At 54.6% G+C, this 22,183-nt stretch overlaps 8 protein-coding genes across 8 annotated transcripts; 2 read left to right on the top strand and 6 right to left on the bottom strand.

Moving 5' to 3' along the window:
* Positions 1-1,042: 1,042 nt before the first annotated feature.
* On the bottom strand, positions 1,043-2,290 carry LINJ_29_2520 (conserved hypothetical protein; the record flags this gene model as incomplete). The annotated part of the gene is made up of 1 exon (XM_001466737.1): positions 1,043-2,290. One exon carries the CDS (start codon positions 2,288-2,290, stop codon positions 1,043-1,045), a length of 1,248 nt encoding a protein of 415 aa, XP_001466774.1.
* A 2,350-nt stretch (positions 2,291-4,640) lies between these two features.
* On the bottom strand, positions 4,641-5,840 carry LINJ_29_2510 (conserved hypothetical protein; the record flags this gene model as incomplete). Its single annotated transcript, XM_001466736.1, has 1 exon — positions 4,641-5,840. One exon carries the CDS (start codon positions 5,838-5,840, stop codon positions 4,641-4,643), a length of 1,200 nt encoding a protein of 399 aa, XP_001466773.1.
* Positions 5,841-10,696: 4,856 nt separating this feature from the next.
* On the bottom strand, positions 10,697-12,466 carry LINJ_29_2500 (putative kinesin; the record flags this gene model as incomplete). The annotated part of the gene is made up of 1 exon (XM_001466735.1): positions 10,697-12,466. The coding sequence occupies one exon, from the start codon at positions 12,464-12,466 to the stop codon at positions 10,697-10,699; it is 1,770 nt and encodes a 589-aa protein (XP_001466772.1).
* A 1,723-nt stretch (positions 12,467-14,189) lies between these two features.
* Positions 14,190-15,962, bottom strand: LINJ_29_2490 (putative kinesin; the record flags this gene model as incomplete). The annotated part of the gene is made up of 1 exon (XM_001466734.1): positions 14,190-15,962. The coding sequence occupies one exon, from the start codon at positions 15,960-15,962 to the stop codon at positions 14,190-14,192; it is 1,773 nt and encodes a 590-aa protein (XP_001466771.1).
* A 486-nt stretch (positions 15,963-16,448) lies between these two features.
* LINJ_29_2480 (putative 60S ribosomal protein L39) lies at positions 16,449-16,604 on the bottom strand (the record flags this gene model as incomplete). The annotated part of the gene is made up of 1 exon (XM_001466733.1): positions 16,449-16,604. The coding sequence occupies one exon, from the start codon at positions 16,602-16,604 to the stop codon at positions 16,449-16,451; it is 156 nt and encodes a 51-aa protein (XP_001466770.1).
* A 922-nt stretch (positions 16,605-17,526) lies between these two features.
* On the bottom strand, positions 17,527-18,888 carry LINJ_29_2470 (metallo-peptidase, Clan MH, Family M20; the record flags this gene model as incomplete). Its single annotated transcript, XM_001466732.1, has 1 exon — positions 17,527-18,888. One exon carries the CDS (start codon positions 18,886-18,888, stop codon positions 17,527-17,529), a length of 1,362 nt encoding a protein of 453 aa, XP_001466769.1.
* A 1,527-nt stretch (positions 18,889-20,415) lies between these two features.
* LINJ_29_2460 (conserved hypothetical protein) lies at positions 20,416-21,036 on the top strand (the record flags this gene model as incomplete). Its single annotated transcript, XM_001466731.1, has 1 exon — positions 20,416-21,036. The coding sequence occupies one exon, from the start codon at positions 20,416-20,418 to the stop codon at positions 21,034-21,036; it is 621 nt and encodes a 206-aa protein (XP_001466768.1).
* A 396-nt stretch (positions 21,037-21,432) lies between these two features.
* Positions 21,433-21,987, top strand: LINJ_29_2450 (conserved hypothetical protein; the record flags this gene model as incomplete). Its single annotated transcript, XM_001466730.1, has 1 exon — positions 21,433-21,987. One exon carries the CDS (start codon positions 21,433-21,435, stop codon positions 21,985-21,987), a length of 555 nt encoding a protein of 184 aa, XP_001466767.1.
* Positions 21,988-22,183: the final 196 nt, after the last annotated feature.

The raw sequence follows: 22,183 nt of genomic DNA, 5'->3' as shown, positions 1-22,183 counted from the left end.
GAACCCCATCCGCGTGGGGCGAGGCAGCGCTAGGCACACGTGTTACAGCAATGCGCCGACTCCGTCATCCCAGCACCGCCCCTACGCAAAACTCTACTCGCCCCCCCTCCCCGCATCGCAGGTCGCCTCACAGCAGCTACCCTTGTGCTGGTCGCCACCCAGTGCATCTCCTCGCGGTCCCGCACTCCGGCGCCCCACACCAGTGGGGCAGTGCGAGGCCCGGGGGTGGGATACGTACGAGTCGCGCTGACACTTCGCCCATCACATGGATGGCAGAAGCGTGCGCACCGTCGCTGGCCTCTCCAGCGCAACAATGTCCACAGCCTGACCGCCGGCATCCGTAGCGGCAAACCACTCTGGCCTCCCCCTCACGTCGTAGGCACTTGGCCCTGTCACCACCAGAGGTGGCTCGGCATTGGCAGGGGATAGGGAGAGGCTGCTTGGCTTCCCCACGCAGAGTGGGGGGAGGGGGTGTACTGGACCCAAAGATACCAAGCAATGAGATATCCTCCTGTCATCGGGGCGTGCCAGGGTAGACACTGTCAAAAAGCTGAAAGGTGGGCTGGGCCGCCCCCCAGTAAAGAGGAAGCCGCGCGCGCAAACGAGCAGTTGGGCACGCACACGTCTATCGAGTGCCCACGTGCACACACATAAGGAGAGCATACGAAGAAATGGTGCAGCAACGCCGGGGACGACGGAAGTAGCGCCTCTTGATGTACCCATCCCATGAAGAGTGTCGGCGGCCAGTACGCCACAGCAGAGCTGCGGCAGCCCGACAAGTAAATGGAAGCCGGAGGCATTCGCATCCTGCTGAAGAAGGCAGAAAGAGGCAAGCGAAAACGAGAGGGCTCGCTGTCGCCACGGCATGCGCAAAGTATCTCGAACACAACGAACGCGGATCGCCCCCTCCCACCCACCCCCACATTCAGAGCAGCTTCAGATCTGCGTGAGTTTGGGTATATGCGAGGGGAGGAGTGCCCAAAAGATTACTCTGTGCTCGCCCTCAGTACCCCTGAATCGCACCCTCTTTCGTGTTTCGCTCTCACCGATTCTTCTTTAGCTCCGTGAAGTGGCGGAATGCCTCCTTGTAGTCGCTGAACGAGGCGTCGCTGATATTCTCTCGCAGCACAGTTGCCATCATTCTCTGGCAGTGGCTGGCATACAGCTTCGGGTCTCTCCTCTCCTCCTCGGTTGGGTGATAGACAGGGAGAAGGCGCACCTCAGCGTAGTTTACAAACTGGCAGCTAAGCCGAACCAAAATATCCCATAGTCCATTGCCACCGACGCCGCGCCCCGTCCAGGCAGGATTGAAGTGCTTGTAGGGAAAGGCAATGCACACCATCTGCACCGGCACTGCAGCCTCGAACACACCCTTTTTGAACATGAACAGGGCTTGCTGATTCCCTGTCGTCCCTTCAGGGAAGATCATCAGCTGCGGCGCCGTGGGGTCGCCGGCGCGTCGCAGGATTGTCGTCATGGCCTGCTCTCGTGACGTCGCTGCATCTCGGTCGACTAAGATGCTCGAGCTCCCGCGGACAACGTTGCCGAAGAAGAAAAAGGAGAGGTTCTCCTTGCGCGAGACGAAGGATGGGAAGCCGCCCATCACGTAGACCCAAATCACCTCGATGACGCAGCTGTGGTTTGCGATGAGAATCTTGCACTCAGATCTGGTGGCAAACTGGCCGTACTGCTGAACGTTATACACGCCGAGCACGGAGAAGGCCACAATAGAGATAAAAGCTGTCAACCGGGACCAGAAGCCAAACCACCATGGATGCGCGTAGCGGTCGAGGTAGCCTGCGACACTAGCAGTGAAGAGGCCTAGGAAGATACCTGTTGTCGCAGTAAAGATGCGTACAAAGGCCACGCCGGTTACCATGAAGCAGAACATTTTCACACGCTCGTACGCGTCAGCTGGGGTATCGTACTCGAAGGCGGCCATTTTGTCCACCTTTGTCGGGTTCCCCTCCTCGTAGTCGTCCGCCAAAGACAGCTGCCTAGGCCCCGGGGCAATGAGGCACCGAATGTTCTCTACAAGGAACAACGTCACGATAAACACTCCGTTCGCGCACAGGTAGGCATGAACCCATCTAAGGACGCGCCACACGATGAAGTGGCACGACGCCACGGTCGCCTCGTCCGCGGTGCGCAGAAACGGCGCGAGAGCGCCAGACAGAAAGGCGTACCACAAGAACGCCGCGCATGGAATGCGCAGATACTGTTCTGCCGCGCCGTGGACAAGGTAAGGTGTAGCGACCCCAGTTGATTTTATCGGCTTGTATTGTGCCATGGTATGCGACTGTATGCGGAAAGAAAAAAGAGGCGGCCTGCGGTGGTAGGCGGAGGACAAAAACAGGCGGTGGGATGGGGTTTGATGCGCACGCAAAGTCGTGATCGGCGGCACAACTGCTCGGAAGCCCAGGTGGGGCGTCGGAGGCACGAGTGGGCACCGCCATTCAGCAGACAGTACCAAAAAGACGTACAGAACGCAAACCAAGATAAGAAGTGATACACACGAAGGCTTTTCTTTTTGGTTCCGCAACGTGTCCACCATTCTCTGCCGTACAGCATGAATCCAAACTCCGCTCTACCCACCGGGCCTGCCGCGAACCCCATCCGCGTGGGGCGAGGCAGCGCTAGGCACACGTGTTACAGCAATGCGCCGACTCCGTCATCCCAGCACCGCCCCTACGCAAAACTCTACTCGCCCCCCCCTCCCCGCATCGCAGGTCGCCTCACAGCAGCTACCCTTGTGCTGGTCGCCACCCAGTGCATCTCCTCGCGGTCCCGCACTCCGGCGCCCCACACCAGTGGGGCAGTGCGAGGCCCGGGGGTGGGATACGTACGAGTCGCGCTGACACTTCGCCCATCACACGGATAGCACAAGAGTATTCGCTGTGGCAAGTCTCTCTGCCGTCACGTCGACCAGGACCTGACCGCCGACATCCGTAGCGGCAAACCACTCTGGCCTCCCCCTCACGTCGTAGGCACTTGGCCCTGTCACCACCAGAGGTGGCTCGGCATTGGCAGGGGATAGGGAGAGGCTGCTTGGCTTCCCCACTCAGAGTGGGGGGAGGGGGTGTACTGGACCCTGCGGTACCGCGCACACAGGTGTGTGTCCCCCCCTGTCATCCAGGCGTCAAAGCGCCCTCGAAAAGGAGGGAGAAGAGATCAGCCGGGACGGAATAAAAAAAAAGATGGAAAAGCAAGCGAAACCAGAGAGATAAGAAAGAGAAGAATCAATAACGCTTTTGGGTGAATTCCTTTTTTCCTCCGCATGTCTGTGGGTGCTGTGCGACGGAGAAGGCGCATGCACACCAAGGATTACACTCAGCACCTCAGCCTCCTCCTTCAGGCGCGATTCCTCAACGCAGAAACAAAAACGCCAGAGGGATCGGAGACGCCGCGTGAGTGGTGTGGAGGTTGTGGAGAAGGCGGAAGAACAGATGAGGCACGGCTGGAGCGCAAAGACGAAGAGGAAGAAGCAAAGAGAAGACGGTCTCGTAGTTTACGTTTGTGTCTGTGTGTGTCGGTCATGTTTTTGTTCTACAAGAGAGTGAAAGCCCACACACGCACATATGCGTTGTTCCCCCTCTTCTCCGTTTGCGTCATCCGCGGATCTCCCTCTTTATCGTTCGCTTTCTCTGTAGCGCCCAACAGACAGAAACGCACGCACATCAAGGAGCTTTAGGCAACGGTGAAAGCCACAAAACTAGCAAGAGAACGAAGAGAGGGGGGAAAGGAAAAGGAGATGGGCATCAGTTGTGCTCTCGGTGCGGTACACCCATCCAAGCACGAGGAATCGAAGGGAAAAGAAAAAAGGCAAAGCTTATGGGGGGCTGTAAAGGGAGAAGGAAGAGACAGGAAGGAAAGAACGCAAAAAGAAAAAACACGAGCGGCACCACGTGAGGACATCGTAAGTGAAGCAAAGTCACGAGAAAAAAAAAACTCTTCGGGCAAGTAAGGGGGTGGGGGAGGGGCGCAGAGGTGCCGGATAGTTTTGGCGTTGTTTTGGGTTTTTTTTTGTGTAGCGACAAGAGCCATCGCACCCAGCCCCAGCAGAGATCGGAGGTAGTAAAAGGAGACGAGCCAAGGGAGAGAGCAGTGTTGTCGGTGAGGGCGTCGAGAAGTGGGGAGGGGGCGATGGCGGAAACACAAACAGCAAACAAACACAATAGAAGAAAAAGATCGAATCGGAAGTATTAGCAGTAGTACAAGGAACATGAAAAAAAAAGAACACGCACACGCTCAAAAGTGAAAGAGAGAGCGCGCACAGGTGAGCCCCCAAAACCCCTCCACTGGAAAGGGAATGCATACGAGAAATGTACAGTCGGCGCTGAAGGCGGGAAGACACTACAGTGAACGAGGGTTCAAGGAGAATTGGACCTCACATCACGAAGCAATACAACAACCTCCCGGCAGGCAGTCGAGCTCTCGCACACAGCCGTGCACATACACGCACGCCGTGATACGGAGAGAAAGGAGAAGGAGCGGAGGACGCAAGCGAAACATCACAAAACGGTACACAACCCAGGAGGAGGGCCCGGCACAGAGGATAGCACAGTTGTACCCTCTCCCGGTGAAGCTGTGAGCGGCAAGCATGGCGGTCACATGGCAATGGATTAAGTCACATCCATGCTTCAAAAGGGGGTGAGGACGTTGAGATCCACAAATCCGCCCCGCTCCAGTCGGATGGCTTGCCGGCTGATGCGCTTGCTCGCCAGCACGTCGGCGATGCATGGGGAGGTGAAACGGCGGAACACATGCTCGAAGATGTCAGCCAACACCGACAGCGTCTTCTCCTGTGCGTTGTACGCTCTCGGGTGTGGCACAATGAAGTCCTCGACGAGAAGAGAGTTGCGCGGGTTTGCACGGAACACGCTGGGGGTGTTGTCTACGAGGAGTACCCGATCCATGGGGCGGCCTAGCAGACGAAGGTCCTTTGTGCAACCTATGTCGCCCGTCCACCACGTGGGGTGGCGGTAGATGCAGTACTGTACGGCGCCAACCGAGTCGATGGTGCGAATCACATCCAGCGCGTACTCTCGCGTTCCGGCCGTCCACACAATAACCTCGCACTTGCCCTTCAGCGTCCTCAGCAGCTGAATCACACCAGGACGCTTGTAGACGATGATGTCGCGGCTATACACAAGAGTCTCGTCGAGATCTAGCACAACAACGAGCTTGCCGACATCCTGCGGCCGGGGCGGTGGGATCAAGGTAAGCGAGAACGTCAGTGGCACGGAAGGAAGCGTGGTTGCGGCGTCGGTACTATCCGCGCGCTTTGACTTGAGCGATTCACTAGGTACAGTAACCGTGTCGAGACGCGTTGTTGAGGGGAAGGCCGCGTCTTGCGCTGCATCTGTCCATGTAGCGGACGTGGGGGTTGACGCTACAGTTGTCGGGAAAAGAGGGCTGGAGATGACGTTCGCTTTTCGGCCGCTCCTGGTCGAGTGTTGGTGCCTGCCCGCATGAGAACCGATCTCCAGGAAGTTGCTGAGCGCCTCGTGCGCGAGCGTGGTGCGCTGGCCAAACGGTGTGGATGGAATCGGAGCCTTGGAACCAACGGCGTGTGACACGGTGTGAGTGCCATCGGCCGCTGCAGTCGTGGGGAATCGGGAGGGGGGAGCGTTCCCTACCGCTAAGCAAGCCGAGTCCTCCAAATATGAGAAGGGAGTCTCAAAGGCCGTTAAAAGTCGGCCACACGGTTGATTGTAGCTGGGGCTAAGCAGCGGCGGGGTTGTTTGTCGGTTCCAGCGCCCTCCAGGGTCGCAGTGAGTCTTATTTGCGTTTCGCTCCTTGTCACGCCTGTGACGATGCGACGAGGTAGAAAGACGCATCTCGGGAGAAGAGGCCGACTCTACGGCGACGTGGTCGGCAATGCTGAAATGACCGAAAAGAAGCTGCCGCCTACTGCGTTGCGAGGGCTTCTACTGACGGACCGGTGATTCTGAGCTGAACGAGGAGAGCAGGAAGGAAGAAACGCCACGAAGCAAGGAGAACGGAGAAGTCCCTTCCGATTTGCCCTCGATAGATTCTTTTCCCTTTGCTATGGCAGCAGGCGAAAGTACTTTGGATTGGACGTGTGGGTGCAGAGATGAAGGTGATGACCGTAGACCCGAGGGTAGGGGACAGAAAGCGAACGAGAACGACGACACAACGTACAAGAAAGATATAGAGAGAGCTAAAGGAAACAAAAGGAAGCGGGAAAGTTGCCTGTGATTGCCAACATCCAGCGACGGATGTCGACTTTGCGTTTTCTGTTTTGGTCCGAGTGTCGCGCAATTAGTGAGACGTTTGTGTTTCCTCCTTGTGGCTTGTACGGAGTGGAGAGGGGGTGAAGCAGACAGAAGTGGAAAAAGAGACGACACGCACACGCGGGAGAGAGAAGAGAGAGGAAAGAGAAGGTGGAAGCACAGGAAAAGCAACGGAAACTAGAAGGGGTATTCAGCTCCTCAACGTGTAGACCATTTCTGCCATAGAAAGTGAGTTCGCTCTAACAGACTACCTCAGGCCCCATCCGCGTGGTGCGAGGCAGCGCTAGGCACACGTGTTACAGCAATGCGCCGACTCCGTCATCCCAGCACCGCCCCTACGCAAAACTCTACTCGCCCCCCCCCTCCCCGCATCGCAGGTCGCCTCACAGCAGCTACCCTTGTGCTGGTCGCCACCCAGTGCATCTCCTCGCGGTCCCGCACTCCGGCGCCCCACACCAGTGGGGCAGTGCGAGGCCCGGGGGTGGGATACGTACGAGTCGCGCTGACACTTCGCCCATCACATGGATGGCAGAAGCGTGCGCACCGTCGCTGGCCTCTCCAGCGCAACAATGTCCACAGCCTGACCGCCGGCATCCGTAGCGGCAAACCACTCTGGCCTCCCCCTCACGTCGTAGGCACTTGGCCCTGTCACCACCAGAGGTGGCTCGGCATTGGCAGGGGATAGGGAGAGGCTGCTTGGCTTCCCCACGCAGAGTGGGGGGAGGGGGTGTACTGGACCCAAAGATACCAAGCAATGAGATATCCTCCTGTCAGCAGGGGAAAGGGCAGAATTCCGTACGTGCATATATACATTGATATGAATCTGTGCACCGCCCTCACAAAGGCGCGGAGACGTAACGAAACATGCGCAGGGAGACAAACAAAAAGGAGGGAAAGGTGGGTTACAGCGACACCCGAGGGAAAGCGGGCGAAAGAGATCCAACGTCAGAAGACGCAGCAGAGGCAAACACGGGCACAACAACGGCGTCCATAATGCCATCAAACAGTCGAAACAGCAGCGGAACTGGTCACCCGCCGGAAAAATGGCAGAAAGAAAGGGAGAAGGAAGAACAGCAACAGCAGGAAAACCCAGAGATAAGAGGAGACAGAGGGAAAGGGGAAGTGTAAGGCGGGGTGAAAACCAAAGGAATGACGGAGAAAAGGAAACGATGCAACCCAGGACGTAGCGTGGAAAAGCTGCAAGAGAGAGAACGAGGGAGCGCACAAATGCACACGTGGCAGAGAGAGGAGCAAATAAGAGGAGAAAAGACGAGAAGCTAGACGGGCATCGTAGTAACAATACGAGGAAACAACGCGCTAGAAAAAAACGTAGAAGGAAGGCAAGGAAGGAGCAGCTCAGTTGAGCTGCACTGCATACGCCACTCAAGAGAGATCCTTTGAGAAAAAGACGCTAATGACCTGTTCAAAGAGAGACTTTTCGACATCGGCGAAGCAGTGAATATCTTTGTAGGTGAATAGGTGCGGCAAGTCTGTGCCAGCTAGTGCGCGTGTGAAAAGGAGCCTTCCTCCTCCTTTTCTCTCTTCCTCACTGATGCCCTGGCAGTGATGTAGCCAGCGGGCAGTGAAGGCACCAGAGAAACAAAGATGCGCAGAGATGGCGAGGCGCTCAAGAAGGCGGAGGCGCCGCAAAAAAAAAGCTTGTTTCCTCCTTGCCCCTTTGCTACCTCTAGCAGCCTTGAAGGAGTCACAGCGCAAACCGTTTAGGCATCTGCTGTCGCGTCTACCGGTGAGCTCCAAGGGAGAACAGAATAGAAGGAAACCAAACGTCAGCGGTGTCCCTCATGTGAGAAGCGCGGCTTGCGAGGAAGAACAGAGAGCCGTGCACAAGTCCAAATAAAAAAGGCCAGGGAAGGGGCAACAGTGGTAGGGTCCGGCGTGTGGATCGGGCGTGTCTGAGTGAGTACGCGCACCTGCAGCGAATGATCTAGTATATATATATATATATACATGTTCTTCAATGTGCCATTCTCTCATGAACGCGTCAGCAAGCGTACGAGAAAAAGGTTCAGTAAGCAAGAAAAAAAAAACATGCACAAGACAGACAAAGGGAGAAAGAGTCTAAGAAGCAACCGAGAGGCCGGAGGGAGAGAGGTAAAGGAGCACAAGCCGCCGAGCAAAGAGGGGAGAGCCAGATGAGAGGACAGGAAAACGGAAAAGGAAAGATCACAATAACGATAGGGCGAAAGGCATCCACAAGTCCACACGAACACACACGCGCAGACAGACACACAGCCGAGTGAGACAAAGAAGAACCCAAAAAGTAGACGCCGAGAGAGGGAATGAAAAGAGGTGGTGAGCAGTGTTCTTCCTCTGTGCCGTCGTCCTTCCCTTCCCGGCGCAGTCTGTTTTCGTACCGTGTTTTTCTTCGTTTTGCTAACGTGCGCACGATATTTCTCGGGGAAGAGAGACTCCTCTCTCCCTGTTTTCTTTTTCAGTGCGCTGAAGCAAATGCAGGGTCCTGTCCACTGCGCAACGTGTTACAGAGAGAGAGTGGGGAGGAGACACCGAGAATGAGAGCGGCACACAAAACGGAAGTCCTGTACGCGTGTGTATGGGAGGGGGCAGGGAGGGAGGGAGGAAGGCAAGTGCCGGTGTGTAGACCTATTCCCGGTTCGAGTGCATTCATGGCATGACAGATCGTACGAAACAAGGCCAAAAGGTGGAGAGCGAAACGCCAAACGAGCAGCCACTCACACCGTCTAAGACTCGAGGAAGCACACCTTAATGTCTACACGCGCGGGCTGTGTGCTCACTCACTACCACATTGATGACGGTGGAATACTTTCCGCAGTCTCTTCTGTTTCTTTTCTTTCCTTTGAGATCTGGGGAACGAAAGCATAAAGTCCGCACTGAAAGAAGGTGTCGCTCTTAGGCGACGCGCTCGGAAGAGAGCTCCGATACGCTCTCGCTGATGCTGGCATGTATTCCCCTTTTCTGTGATTTGCGCTCTGTTCTACTATGGGTGTCTCAAGCACTAATTCGCACGGCATAGTGTTGTTCGTATACAAAAGAACACGAACGACGAATGGGCACACCTCCGTGAGCGGTACCGCAGGGGCCAGTACACCCCCTCCCCCCACTCTGCGTGGGGAAGCCAAGCAGCCTCTCCCTATCCCCTGCCAATGCCGAGCCACCTCTGGTGGTGACAGGGCCAAGTGCCTACGACGTGAGGGGGAGGCCAGAGTGGTTTGCCGCTACGGATGCCGGCGGTCAGGCTGTGGACATTGTTGCGCTGGAGAGGCCAGCGACGGTGCGCACGCTTCTGCCATCCATGTGATGGGCGAAGTGTCAGCGCGACTCGTACGTATCCCACCCCCGGGCCTCGCACTGCCCCACTGGTGTGGGGCGCCGGAGTGCGGGACCGCGAGGAGATGCACTGGGTCGCGACCAGCACAAGGGTAGCTGCTGTGAGGCGACCTGCGATGCGGGGAGGGGGGGCGAGTAGAGTTTTGCGTAGGGGCGGTGCTGGGATGACGGAGTCGGCGCATTGCTGTAACACGTGTGCCTAGCGCTGCCTCGCCCCACGCGGATGGGGTTCGCGGCAGGCCCGGTGGGTAGAGCGGAGTTTGGATTCATGTTCTATGGCAAACGCAAACATCTTGGAAAAAAAAAATAGTAGAACTGAATGAGCAACGGCGGCAAAGCAACAAGACAAAGGAGGCAGGCGACCATGAGGCATGGAAGAGGGAGAAGTAAAAGAGATGGTCGTAACTCTCACAAGGCTCAAGACAACAACCACACACACACACACACCAAACAAAAGAAGAGGAGGCGCGCACGGCTTCCATGAATCGTTTTTGTTTGTTTGATACCACCCTGGCGTGCGGTAAGCGGCACTCGCGTGAAAAGGGGGGAGAGAGGGCGGTCGAGCGAGACGAAAGTGAGAAAACGCGTGTGGAGCGATGATGAAACACAATAGGAGGAAGAAAGGGAGACAGAAAGAGACAGACATGGAGCAAGTGTACCCTTCGAGGGGAGAGGGGGAAGAGACGAGCGCAAAGGAGGCGGTGAAAGAAAAGCGAGCAAATGCTATCTCATGCAAACGGAGGCGAGAGAGGGAGACGAGCAGCATATGCAACACAACACCACAAAGCGGCACGCCGGCCCATAAATGGCCACAACAAACACACGGCGAAAAGAAAACGACCGCCAAGTACAGGAAAAGGCGAAACAAAACAAATGTGTAAAATGCCGAAAAAAGAGCGGAGCCAGCTATGAGCGGAGGAGAAGGAAGAAAACGCAGCACAGAGGCCGTGATGCACACACAACACACTCAACCACAGAAAGGGCGCGCACAGTGAAGCAAGAGTGTCTCATCGTATCATCGTATTATGCCAACGGGGTAAGAAGGTGAGGTCTGGCGCGGGGTACATGTGTGGGCCAAAACCTCTGCTGTCTCCCTAACAACATTTTCTCCACTACGTACTAAACCCAAACACCTCGAACGTAAACAGATGATGAGTGTTAAAGTGCGCAATCACCTCCGGTGTCAAATGCGGCAGCTCAAACCGCTTTACGAGATCCCAGCGCGGATTTGTAGTGTCCTCCGCAGTGCTCGTGGTGAAGTAGCGGTTATCCTGATCGAATAGCAGCGAGAGCTTGCAAAACGAGTGTCGGCAGAACTGCGGCGGGAGGCCCTCAGCACCGACTATCCGCAGGCAGAACTTAATACTCCGCCCCACCATCTCCATTGGATCCTCGAGCACTGTAAGGTCTTTGTTCAGGGAGAATACTTGCACATGCAAGGTGGAAGATGTCGCCTGACCGTTTTCGGCTAGTAGTGCGAGGCGGTACGCCCACTTCTCACCACGCAGCACGCCCCGCAGTGAAATGGCGCAACGGCCTTTGTAAAAGAGAAATGAGGCTTCGTTGTCTAGAGACCAAATCATACGCTTCTCGGCGGCCTCGACTCGACGTCGAAGGGCAATGTTGCCGAGCTGTATATGCTGCACTGTACTTTGCAGCCGCTGCGCAGCGGTGTCTTGCGAGCGGGCGGTATGAACAGCAAGACGAAGCGCCTCCCGCTCCTCCTGCAGTATCGCCACATCCACCTCCTTTGCATCCCGCGCCGCCGCTAGACTCTCCAGCTGCTTCTCTAAGCTTGACACAACCGCCTTCAGCTCCTTCAGCTCCAGGCTCTTGAAGACACTGTTCACCTTCGCCTTGTTTGTGATGGCCATCGCGTTGGTGGCGTAGTCCAGCGTGGAGATGGACTCCGTCAGATTGAACGCGGTCGGTGACACCGTCGCCAGCATCCACGTCTTGCTGTTCCCGCCAAAGCTCTCCGACAGCAGCCGCGTCAGCTTCGACTCGCGCAGCGAGATGAAGGCGTCGCTGCCCTTGCGATCGCTGAAGGAGTTCAGCGCGCGCCCGAGCATCAGCAGTGAGTGGTTGATCTTCTTTGCCTCCTCAAACTGCTGCCCGCTCGACTCTGTCTTCGTCTGCCGCTCGCTCCCCGCAAGGTCCACCAGCGACACAACGCACTCCAAGTCCTTCTTTTTCACACACGCGAACTCCTGCGACAGCGAGATCTGCATGATCGCGTGCGACCGCGAGCTCGTTTCGTTCATCCTCGTCTCAGCCGTCTGACGGTTCGCATTGCCCTTCTGCAGCAGCTCTATCATCCGCTCAGCGCTCAGCACCTGGTGCACGCTCGCGCCACGCACGTACACGCGCCGACTCGGGTCCTCGTGGATCTCCAGCGACTCCGGCTCCTGCCCGCGCTGCCGCGGCGCAAGCAGGTCGCGCACCTTCTCCATGTACACCTCGATCATCGACAGCGACACCTTGATCGTCAGGTCAGCGTCCTCGTCCACCATCCGCTGCGCCTCGTCGAACAGGCACCGCACAAAACGCGGCGCCACCCCCGCGCGCTCCTCGCACCCCATGTCCCCGAGCAGGCTGTACGTCTTTCCGCTCCCCGTCTGCCCGTACGCAAACAGGCACACGTTGAACCCCTTGTATGCCTCCCTCAGCATCGGCCGCCCGATAGCCTCGAACACCTCCGCCTGGCCGCCACTGAACACATGGTCGAAGTGGTACACACGCTTCGTCCTTTGCTCGTCATCCACGACGACATCACCGCCCTCGGCACCGCGCACTACAACCTTAGTGCTATGCCGAGCCCCTTTCTTTGCAGGCCGAATGCGGAGAGAGACCTGCACGCGCGACTTTGCATCGTCCGACATGATTTGAATAGATCGAATTAACCTTGTGTTTGGGGGTGAGTGGGATGAAGCGGAGACTCTCGGGGTGTCACTGTGTGCGTGTTGCTGCACGCGTTTTTCTTGTCTGGGCCGCTTTGTCCTGTTCCCTTCTTCCGTCACAAGAAGTCAGGAAAAGAAACGTGGCACATGTGTGCAGAACGCACGAAAAAAGACAATGAGAGCAACAAGGCGGAAACGCCGGGGAGGGGAAGAAGGAGTGCTACACGCCTACGCTCAAGGGTTCACTCGAGTGGTGCACATGCACCAGGGTCGGCGGACAGATAAAACGATGCTGAGAAAGTGGTGTTAGTGGCTCCCTCTTCGTGATCGATGAAAACGGTTTCAGCCGGCAGCTTTCGTCTGATGTGAGTGACGACGAACTGGAGTGCTGGGACGCAGTACCGCGAGGCGGAGTCCTCTTGAATAACAGAGCCTGGCGTGCCAGAAGCCACCTAAGCAGAACGAGCCGCTAAAGAGATGCCCGTGGCCACTGGAGCAGGGCTCGAAGGCAGCAAGAGGCAAGCGTAGTAACGCCAAAGGTCAACGCTGCATAGAAGAAAGTGACAGAGCAAGCGAAAAAAACAGATGAAGTCAAGGAAGCAGCCGAGAGAGAACGGAAGGACTCGGCACCTCTCCTGTTCCAGTTGGGGTGTGTTGCTGAGTGGGAACAAGCGTGCTGCACCCGCGGTAAACTCGACAGAGGTGTGCTTTCGGGGGGGACCTTAAGATGAGTAGGGGAAAGCTGTGGGATGGCGCGGGTGGGCGTGCATCGGTATGGAAGAGCAGTGGCATTGGCCCAAGAAGCGAGAGGAGATACGAGGCGAAGAGAGTCAGTTAACCGAGGTTAGAGATCCGTAGAGGAACCACACATGTATGGAGTTTATGCAAGCCGGTCTCCATTGCTCTGTGTGACACACTCACAAAGAGGCACGCGCACAAAGCGAGAATTGCGTGCTGCTTGAGGGAGAGTGGAAGGGAGCGAATAACACGCCTTCCGCAGCAAGAGCCAAGGAAAGCACAGCATGGCATCCCCTGGGATATCGAATTGCCGCGTCTACGCACTACTTGAGCGCAGTGCGAAGAGCGATGAGATAGATCTGCATGCTGGCCGAAAAAGAAGAGTGGCCGCACCTTTGATGCTTTCCGTTTTCTGATGCGCACAGGCCTGCTAGAGTGGAGTTGAGCTCGCGTACTAGCGCAAAAATGGGCACGTCGTAAAAAATATACATATATATTTGTATCTACTTCTTTTCCAGAGGCGCTACTGTGAGGTTGTCGAGTGAAATGTGCCAACCGGCAAGCATGCGCAAACGGAGAAGCGAGAACAAGCAGAGAAAGCAAAGCCCCGTCCGACTGCCACGCACGACTCTAACATCAGGAGTAACGGCGGCGGATCTGCGCATTGCTCAAGGGTGAAAAAGAAAAAAGAGCCCGCTGTGTCTCTAGTGTTCGGAGCAACGCGCGAACAGAAAGTGCAACAAACTAACAAAAGAAGGCATAGAAAAGGCCCCTCAGCTAGGCACGGCAGCCATGCTCTCCACAACTTCACAGACAGGCGTGCAGCAGGCGCGTTCAATGGGTGTTACAAGCTCTGAGAGGTTCATCAGCTGCGCACGAATTCTTTAGCATGCACGCATAGTAAGGCAGCCCCGCACTAACATGTCCCAGAAGGAGGACACAAGGCAGTGAGCAGGTGTTCGTTTTTCTACGATAGGCACCGCGCCTCCGCATCATCTCTCTCGAGCGAGTCGTCAGCGGCACTCGTGATGCCTTCCACCTGTAGATATAAAACATCGGCGGAAAAGAAGCGCCGAAGCTCGTCTGTCATGGGGCCGAAAATGTAGACCTGCTTGAAGTTGAACTTCGGGTTGCCACCGTTTGAGGAGACAATGGGAGTGACAACCCGGCTACTCGCCTGCCCCTCAAACCAAATCGATACGCGCACTCCGTCCGTGGCAAAGTCAGGCAAATGATGCAGTTCCACAAGTTCTACGACCACCATCACCTCATTGGCCTCGGTGAGCAGAACGTGAAGGTTGCATTGCAGCAACGGTGGTGGTCCCACCAAATCGTACAGCGGCACGACAAGTGTGTTTACTTCGTAGGAGCCTAGAGGGATAGAGCACAGTGACGTTTTGCACGTGCCACAAAAGCATACAAGCGGTGCACGTGCTCCCCCTACACCAACGCCAGCAAGCTTCGATACCATTTCCGACACAAGCGCATCGCGCTCCGTAAGCGCCTCCTGCAACTCCACCTCCATCTGCGAATCGTTGAGCGTCAGCAGCTCTCGATTCAGCGCCGCGATATCTGCCCTCAACTCAGCCACTTGAGACTCGTAGCTTTCAGCCAAACCTTTCTCACGCGCTACAGAGCCATCAAGGTACTGCCGCAATCTGATGAGGTCACTATACTCCAAGTCTTTGGAGCTCTTGTTCACCTTCGCCTTGTTTGTGATGGCCATCGCGTTGGTGGCGTAGTCCAGCGTGGAGATGGACTCCGTCAGATTGAACGCGGTCGGTGACACCGTCGCCAGCATCCACGTCTTGCTGTTCCCGCCAAAGCTCTCCGACAGCAGCCGCGTCAGCTTCGACTCGCGCAGCGAGATGAAGGCGTCGCTGCCCTTGCGATCGCTGAAGGAGTTCAGCGCGCGCCCGAGCATCAGCAGTGAGTGGTTGATCTTCTTTGCCTCCTCAAACTGCTGCCCGCTCGACTCTGTCTTCGTCTGCCGCTCGCTCCCCGCAAGGTCCACCAGCGACACAACGCACTCCAAGTCCTTCTTTTTCACACACGCGAACTCCTGCGACAGCGAGATCTGCATGATCGCGTGCGACCGCGAGCTCGTTTCGTTCATCCTCGTCTCAGCCGTCTGACGGTTCGCATTGCCCTTCTGCAGCAGCTCTATCATCCGCTCAGCGCTCAGCACCTGGTGCACGCTCGCGCCACGCACGTACACGCGCCGACTCGGGTCCTCGTGGATCTCCAGCGACTCCGGCTCCTGCCCGCGCTGCCGCGGCGCAAGCAGGTCGCGCACCTTCTCCATGTACACCTCGATCATCGACAGCGACACCTTGATCGTCAGGTCAGCGTCCTCGTCCACCATCCGCTGCGCCTCGTCGAACAGGCACCGCACAAAACGCGGCGCCACCCCCGCGCGCTCCTCGCACCCCATGTCCCCGAGCAGGCTGTACGTCTTTCCGCTCCCCGTCTGCCCGTACGCAAACAGGCACACGTTGAACCCCTTGTATGCCTCCCTCAGCATCGGCCGCCCGATAGCCTCGAACACCTCCGCCTGGCCGCCACTGAACACATGGTCGAAGTGGTACACACGCTTCGTCCTTTGCTCGTCATCCACGACGACATCACCGCCCTCGGCACCGCGCACTACAATTTTACCACTTCTCTGGTCCCCTTTTCCCAAAGGGCGGACACGAACAGACACCTGCACGCGCGACGTAGGGTCGGCTACAACGCTCATGTCCTGTTTGAGATACTTTGTCTATTTCTTACAAATGATAACAGGTAGTAGCTGTCGTTTCTTCCCCACCGAGGGGAATAAGCTTGGGTACCAGAAATGCTGCAGAGCACCGCTGTTTTGAAACAAGAGAAAGGGATTTTATAGCGATACGAAAATGGAGAGCAGAACAACAGACACAGTCCTGAAGGACATTTTTCCGCTACTTTCTACGCAGTCGGAATGCAAGCCGTGGCCGGTGTAGGCGAAAAGCACGCAATGTGCCGCATCTGCCTTTTTCTCCTCGAAAGACGTCATTTTCCTTTATTGCAACCGCAGTGGGAGGAGACGGCTTTACCATAAGTGGGAAAGCTGCAAAGGTGTTTCGAAAATAGAAAGCTTTGTAGGCTTCCTTGGTAGAGAATTGCTTTGCTTCGTTTTAAATAGAGCCAATTACATGGCGCGAACTAATGAAAATAAAAGTACATTCGCTCCTGGAGGTAATAAACCTTAGTAGTTCAGCTTCGTGCGGCGCCAATGGCGGCGCTTCTCGTTCCACTTGATGCGGTTGCCAGTACGCAGACGAATCCAGTAGGGAACCGGCTTGTTCTGGTTCATCTTCTTTGCGTACTTCTTCTTCACGGCGAGAGGCTTGAAGCGGCCCATTTTGTTGAACTTCTAGGAACTGTGATTGTGGGGTTGGCAGTGTTAAGTTTGAGTTGGTTACATGTGAGCATTGTGTGGGGGCGTTTGTTGAATTCGAAGAAAGTGCGTTACGTTGCAAAGAAGCATAAAGATGAGTGGAGAGAGTAAGCGAGTGCAAAATAGTAAGTCACCAGCAGCACGCTCAAACAGCGACGGGCGAACCGCTCAAGATGAGCAGAGAAATGCTGCGCCTGTAACTTATAGTTCACCAGTTGCTGTTGCCTCATTCAGAAAGGGTTGTCTCACATAAAATAAGCACCTCTCGCTATATTGGAAACCCCCGTCACGTAAAATTGAGGCCTTTGGACTCAAAAACGTGGTGACGGTGCAGCGATCCCCCTCCGCTGTACTCGGCAGGCTTACTTCAGCTATCTTTGGTCACGAATCTGTAGCGTCATGACAGTGGCTGCGCATCATCAGCGCGTGAATCTGAAAATTTGTTTGGAGAGAAGCAATGGAAACCCGCCGAAAAGACCAAAGAACAACAAGGGGGGAAAGAAAGATAGTAAAAAATGCCTCAACAGCTTTTCCGAACGTCAAAAGGAAAACCTGTCACTGCACACACATTTTCCGTCATTCAACCAGTTTTCTCAAGTAAAAGTGAGCCAGAATCGCAAAAGAGAAAGAGAGTGAAGATGAATGAAAAGGGCCGCAGTAGCAACATTTCAGCGGTATCTACCGCTTTAGAAGCTGTCGAGCCTCGCCACAGGTAAGCAGAAGTTGACAGCTTCGCAAGCAGTCAGTATGTTCTCGTCAAAGAGAGAAAGTCATTCACTAAACTCAAAGCCGGGACCTAGCACTTTGTCATCACTACATGAAGAAAGACGAATGTGTTAGAGAGTCGAGAAAGCTGATTCGACGATTTGGCAGCGTTTGCGGCCAACTACTCATGTGGGCTTTGGTAGTTGACAAAAAAGGATTCAATCAGCTTCGTCAGGTAGTAGACATCAACAGTACCACACATCTCCCGGATACTGTGCATGCTGATCATGGGGTTGCCAATATCAGCAGTTTTTATACCGGACAGAGAAGACAGAATGGGCCCGATGGTGGATCCGCAGGGAGAGTCATTTCGCACCACAAACTCTTGGATGGGTATGTCAGCCTTCTTCGCCATATCCTTCACTACGGCTGCTGTCAATCCGTTGGTCGCATAACGGACGTTTGCATTGTATTTGATAACAGGTCCTCCATGGAGAGCTGGTCGGTGAGCATTTTCGTGTTTGTCAGCGTAGTTCGGGTGGCATCCATGTGCGCCATCGACAGAGAGAAGAAACGAATTGGCGACCAACGTTGCACGAAGGGTTTTGTTGCTTACAATGTGCTCAATAACATCAGGAACCAGTGAGCCGGCAGCACCTTGGGATGAGCTGGAACCACACTCTTCGTGATCGAACAAACACACCATCCGCATCATCGTATCATTTTCCAAAGAGCCAGCCTCGACAATCGCCTTCACAGCACAATAGCACGAGATCAGATTGTCGAGGCGCGGCGAGAAGATAAACTCATCATGAATACCTCCAATCACTGCTGGTTGGGTGTCAATCACACTCAAATCGAAATCGACAATTTCATCCGCGCTGCATCCAGCAACGCTCGCGATCGCCTTCATCAAGGAAACACAGTGATTCGGATTCGATGCGTCCTTGTCGTCACACTCCGCAATCTTCGCGGCTATCTGCGTAGATATAATAGGGATCAGATGAGACTCCTTGTTGGGCGAAAACGCTTCGCGATCCTTGGCAGAGGTCAAATGAATAGCGAGATTTGGGATACGCATTATTGGTTTGTCGATCTTGATGATTTTCTGCTCCAGGCGTTCTCGTGAAATCATAACGCGGCCGGCAACCGTCAAATCACGATCAAACCACGAGTGCCACAGGCCGCCACCGTAGCACTGCACTGCAACGCGCTGGTAATCAGCAGCGGTTGATTTTGTGCGTGGCTTCAGCAGAAAATTGGGGGAATCCGTGTGCGCGCCAACAATCTTTACACCGTTCATCGGGTCAAATTTTCCTCCGACTGAAAACGCAATGATGCTGGTGCCATTGCGCATCAAGTAGTACTTGCCCCCGGGAGTTATTTCTGGCCAAGCCTTTTCCTCATGAAGCTGCGTGTACCCGGCGTCCTTCAGCATTTCGGCAACTGTTTGCACAACGTGAAACGGAGTGATGGCTTGGTTCATAAAGTTGACAAATTCCTTTGCCATCTGCACAACGTACTCAGACATAATGGTCGCCATTTTGTCACTACGAGAAAAACAGACTGCGGGGAGAGTTGCGGGGAAAAAAAATCTGCTACGGGGCGCAGCGGGACGGGGCAAACGAAATGCAACAGGAGCAAATGAGAGATAGTGTGAAGGAAGCACAAAGAGAATTACTAATTAAGTCTATACGCATAGGACTGGGGAGTACAGATTTTTAAAAGGCTCAGCTGCATATATATATATATATGTGTGTGTGTGTGTGTGTGTGTGTGTGCGTGCGTAACTAGCAGACAACCGGTGAGACTGTGCGCCTTCGTCACAGTGCGCCAACGTCTCATTCATAGGGGTAAGGATGTCAGAAGAACTCACTTTGAACACACTGCTGTGTGGATGGTATATTTTTCTTGACGTGACGAACAAGGTTCCGTAGCTACCACGAGCAAGCAGCAGGCCTGCCTCACTCTGGATGATGGTATTTCCTTTCGCATTTTTTTCACGGGTGAGGAGCATTCTGCTCAGCCGAAAATTGCCGAACAGATGAGCTGAGATGAAGGAAAGCCACGCTGATTAGCATGGCAAGCCCCTCACAACTCTTGAACTTGGAACTACAAAGACCGCTCTGATAAGAACACAGCTACAAGGTCTCACAGCGGAAGCTGTCAACAGGTATCAACGGCTGGAGTTACAGGCGTGACATCCGTCTTTCTGCGCTCAAAACAGAAAGGCTTTCCACGGAGGTGCCTGGTCGTGACCTTCAAAGTTGCTATCCACTTTTGTCAACAATGTATGGTTCTCTTCACTAGTATTCCACTATTTTCGTCGGCGAAGAGTTCTTTTGATGAAAATGGAAAAGCGGCTGACAGAACCCGCCACTGCGCGCATCAGAAGCTGGACCCGCATAAAAGCTTTTGTCCACTCTTGTTCCTGCTGTTCTCAAGGCGATAAACTTGCTTCCCAGTTGATCATGCAACAGACGGGGGGGGCACATAGGTCATTTTGTGTCACGTTGAAATATACTGCGAACACTGTTGAACAGACTTGCGTTCCCATCAGTACTACCCCCCCCCCAGCTCGCGTATGCATTCTCTTAACACCTGCCTTGTTTACGATTGCGAAAACTGCGGACTAGCAAGAAGCAGAAGTTCTTGCACCTCCTTTGCGTTGTGCAGCTTCTCATTTCAAAAGTGAATGAGGAGGCGAGTGAGGTAGCAGGAAGGCCTTGACTTTCTTGATACAAACTTTTTGATTGATGCTCTTGATGACAGTGTGGACCCTCTCCCTTTACTTGAGGTGATGCTCCCGTGCAGCTCCCCTCGGAAAAAGTGGCACAGGCAGTGGCAGCTGCTACCATGCGCTGCACAGATACTGCTTTGCCACGGTACGGCAGCAGGGCTTTGAGGCGCTCGTTACACGCTGACTCTGGCCTGCGGTGAGAGAGCTCCTCGCCTCTGTTCAGTGCCGAAATCCTTCTTTCCCCAGCTGTGGTGCCGCTTGCACTTATTAGTACTCTCTGTTATTTCATCCTCATCTTTTTTTGTCAGCAACAATGCACATTCATTATCAATGAAATCTCTTTTTCATCCGTCCCTGGTGGCCCTCGGGCCCGTTTTTGCGATTCCTTTGAAGCAACAGAAGATTGATGAAGTTGTCCGCGTCGATCATGCAGGTGAGGTGGCCGCTGTTCGTATTGCGAGGCACCAGCTTGAGTGGATGTCGCCACTGGACGATGCGTTCCCAATCACGCAAGAAATCCTGGCCGACGAACTTGTCCACCAGCGAGTGATGTCTGAGCTTGCCAAGCAGCACGGTGTGCGGACCACTTCGCTTGATCCCCTTTTCAAACTCGGAGCATTTGCCTTGGGTGCTGGGACGGCAGCGCTAGGCAAGGGTGCGATGATGTGCTGCCATGCAGCTGTTGAAACTACCATTTTCAACCACTATAACGATCAGCTCCGCGAGCTCGAGGTGCTCGAGGACAGCTGCTCCGATATTAAAGAGAGCGAAGCCGAGAAGGAGGCCTGGGCGGATGTTAAAAGCTACATTGTGAAGTTTAGAGATGAGGAGAAGCATCACCAAGAGCTAGGGGAGCAGAACGGTGCTGATCAAGCCCCTGCCTATCCGCTTCTCTACAATGGCATACGACTTGCGTGCAAAATTGGCGTTGCGTGCGCCAAGCGTATCTGAGCTGCTCATCGAGCTTGCTCGAACTCTTACCCTTCGAGTGTCATTTCCTACGTCTTCAAGTGCAACAACAGAAACAAAGCGAAAGGAAAGACGCGATTGTTTAGTCTTGTAAACTAGGTCAAACGACTATCCTCGAAAGCGTATCTAGCTGACGAGACGAAAGCAACGAGAACGGCAATAATGGGCTCGATATGTGATTGCGATTGATGAGGTGAGGCCCGGAGAAAAGAAACTGATGACTGCATGTACTTCTGACTACTGGTTATGCTGCTTGTGCTTCCCGCCGCACTTTGCGTGCGCATTACTCTTCTGTGCCGCCATCCGTTCACCTTTTTCTTCACCCAAAGCTGAAAACAACCTGATATCGAGCCCCCTCTTCTTTTTTCTTTGTCTGCAATGGAGCTTTCGCAATGTGCCGCGCAAGCGATCTCAAAGTTCACCGACGACTTGGTGAGCATTGATCGTAAGTGTGATGAAGAGGCAACTGCCCTGCGCCTCGAGTACCGCAGCAAGATGGAGCCTCTCCTGATGGAGCGCCGTGAGCTTCTCAAGGGTGTCACCAACTTTTGGTCCGGTGTGCTATCGTCTCCTGAGACACCGATCGCAACGCTGCTGAACGGCACCATTGATCCTAAGATTATTCGCGCTGTCACAGATTTTCAAGTAGTGACCCGTATCAGCGAGAATAAGCTCTACCGGAAGATCATCTTTACCTTCCGTCAGAACATGTTTGTCGAGGAGGGCGAGGTCTCACGAGAGGTTGACACGGACATGAAAACGACCTCTCTGCATCCAGTCAAGTGGAAGTCTGGCACTGAGCGCGCGCGCACCGACTCGTTTTTTGCCTTCTTCACAGAGAACTTTTCTTCAGATCCAGAGGCTGTGATGGAGGTCACCGAGGCTCTCGACACCATTTATCAGGACCCGTTCCTGGCGGTCGAGGCGGACTAAACGCTGCGATACGGCACTAAACATCATGAGAGGAAGGTTAACGCAAGAAGGGTAAAAAAACAAAAGGCGAGTTTTCCTCTTGCTGTCTCAGCGAGGATATGCTAAAAAGTCTGGAACCCTATCACCTTAGATGTTTGTAAGGCAACAAGTGTACAAGGAACTTGGCCGACAGCACTTTGTGAGCAGGTAGCGGTCA

Source organism: Leishmania infantum, chromosome 29 (genome assembly GCF_000002875.2).
Source record: "Leishmania infantum JPCM5 genome chromosome 29".
Classification (NCBI taxonomy): domain Eukaryota; phylum Euglenozoa; class Kinetoplastea; order Trypanosomatida; family Trypanosomatidae; genus Leishmania; species Leishmania infantum.
The sequence above is the reverse complement of the archived record's forward strand: the minus strand, read 5'-3'. Positions and strand labels throughout refer to the sequence as shown.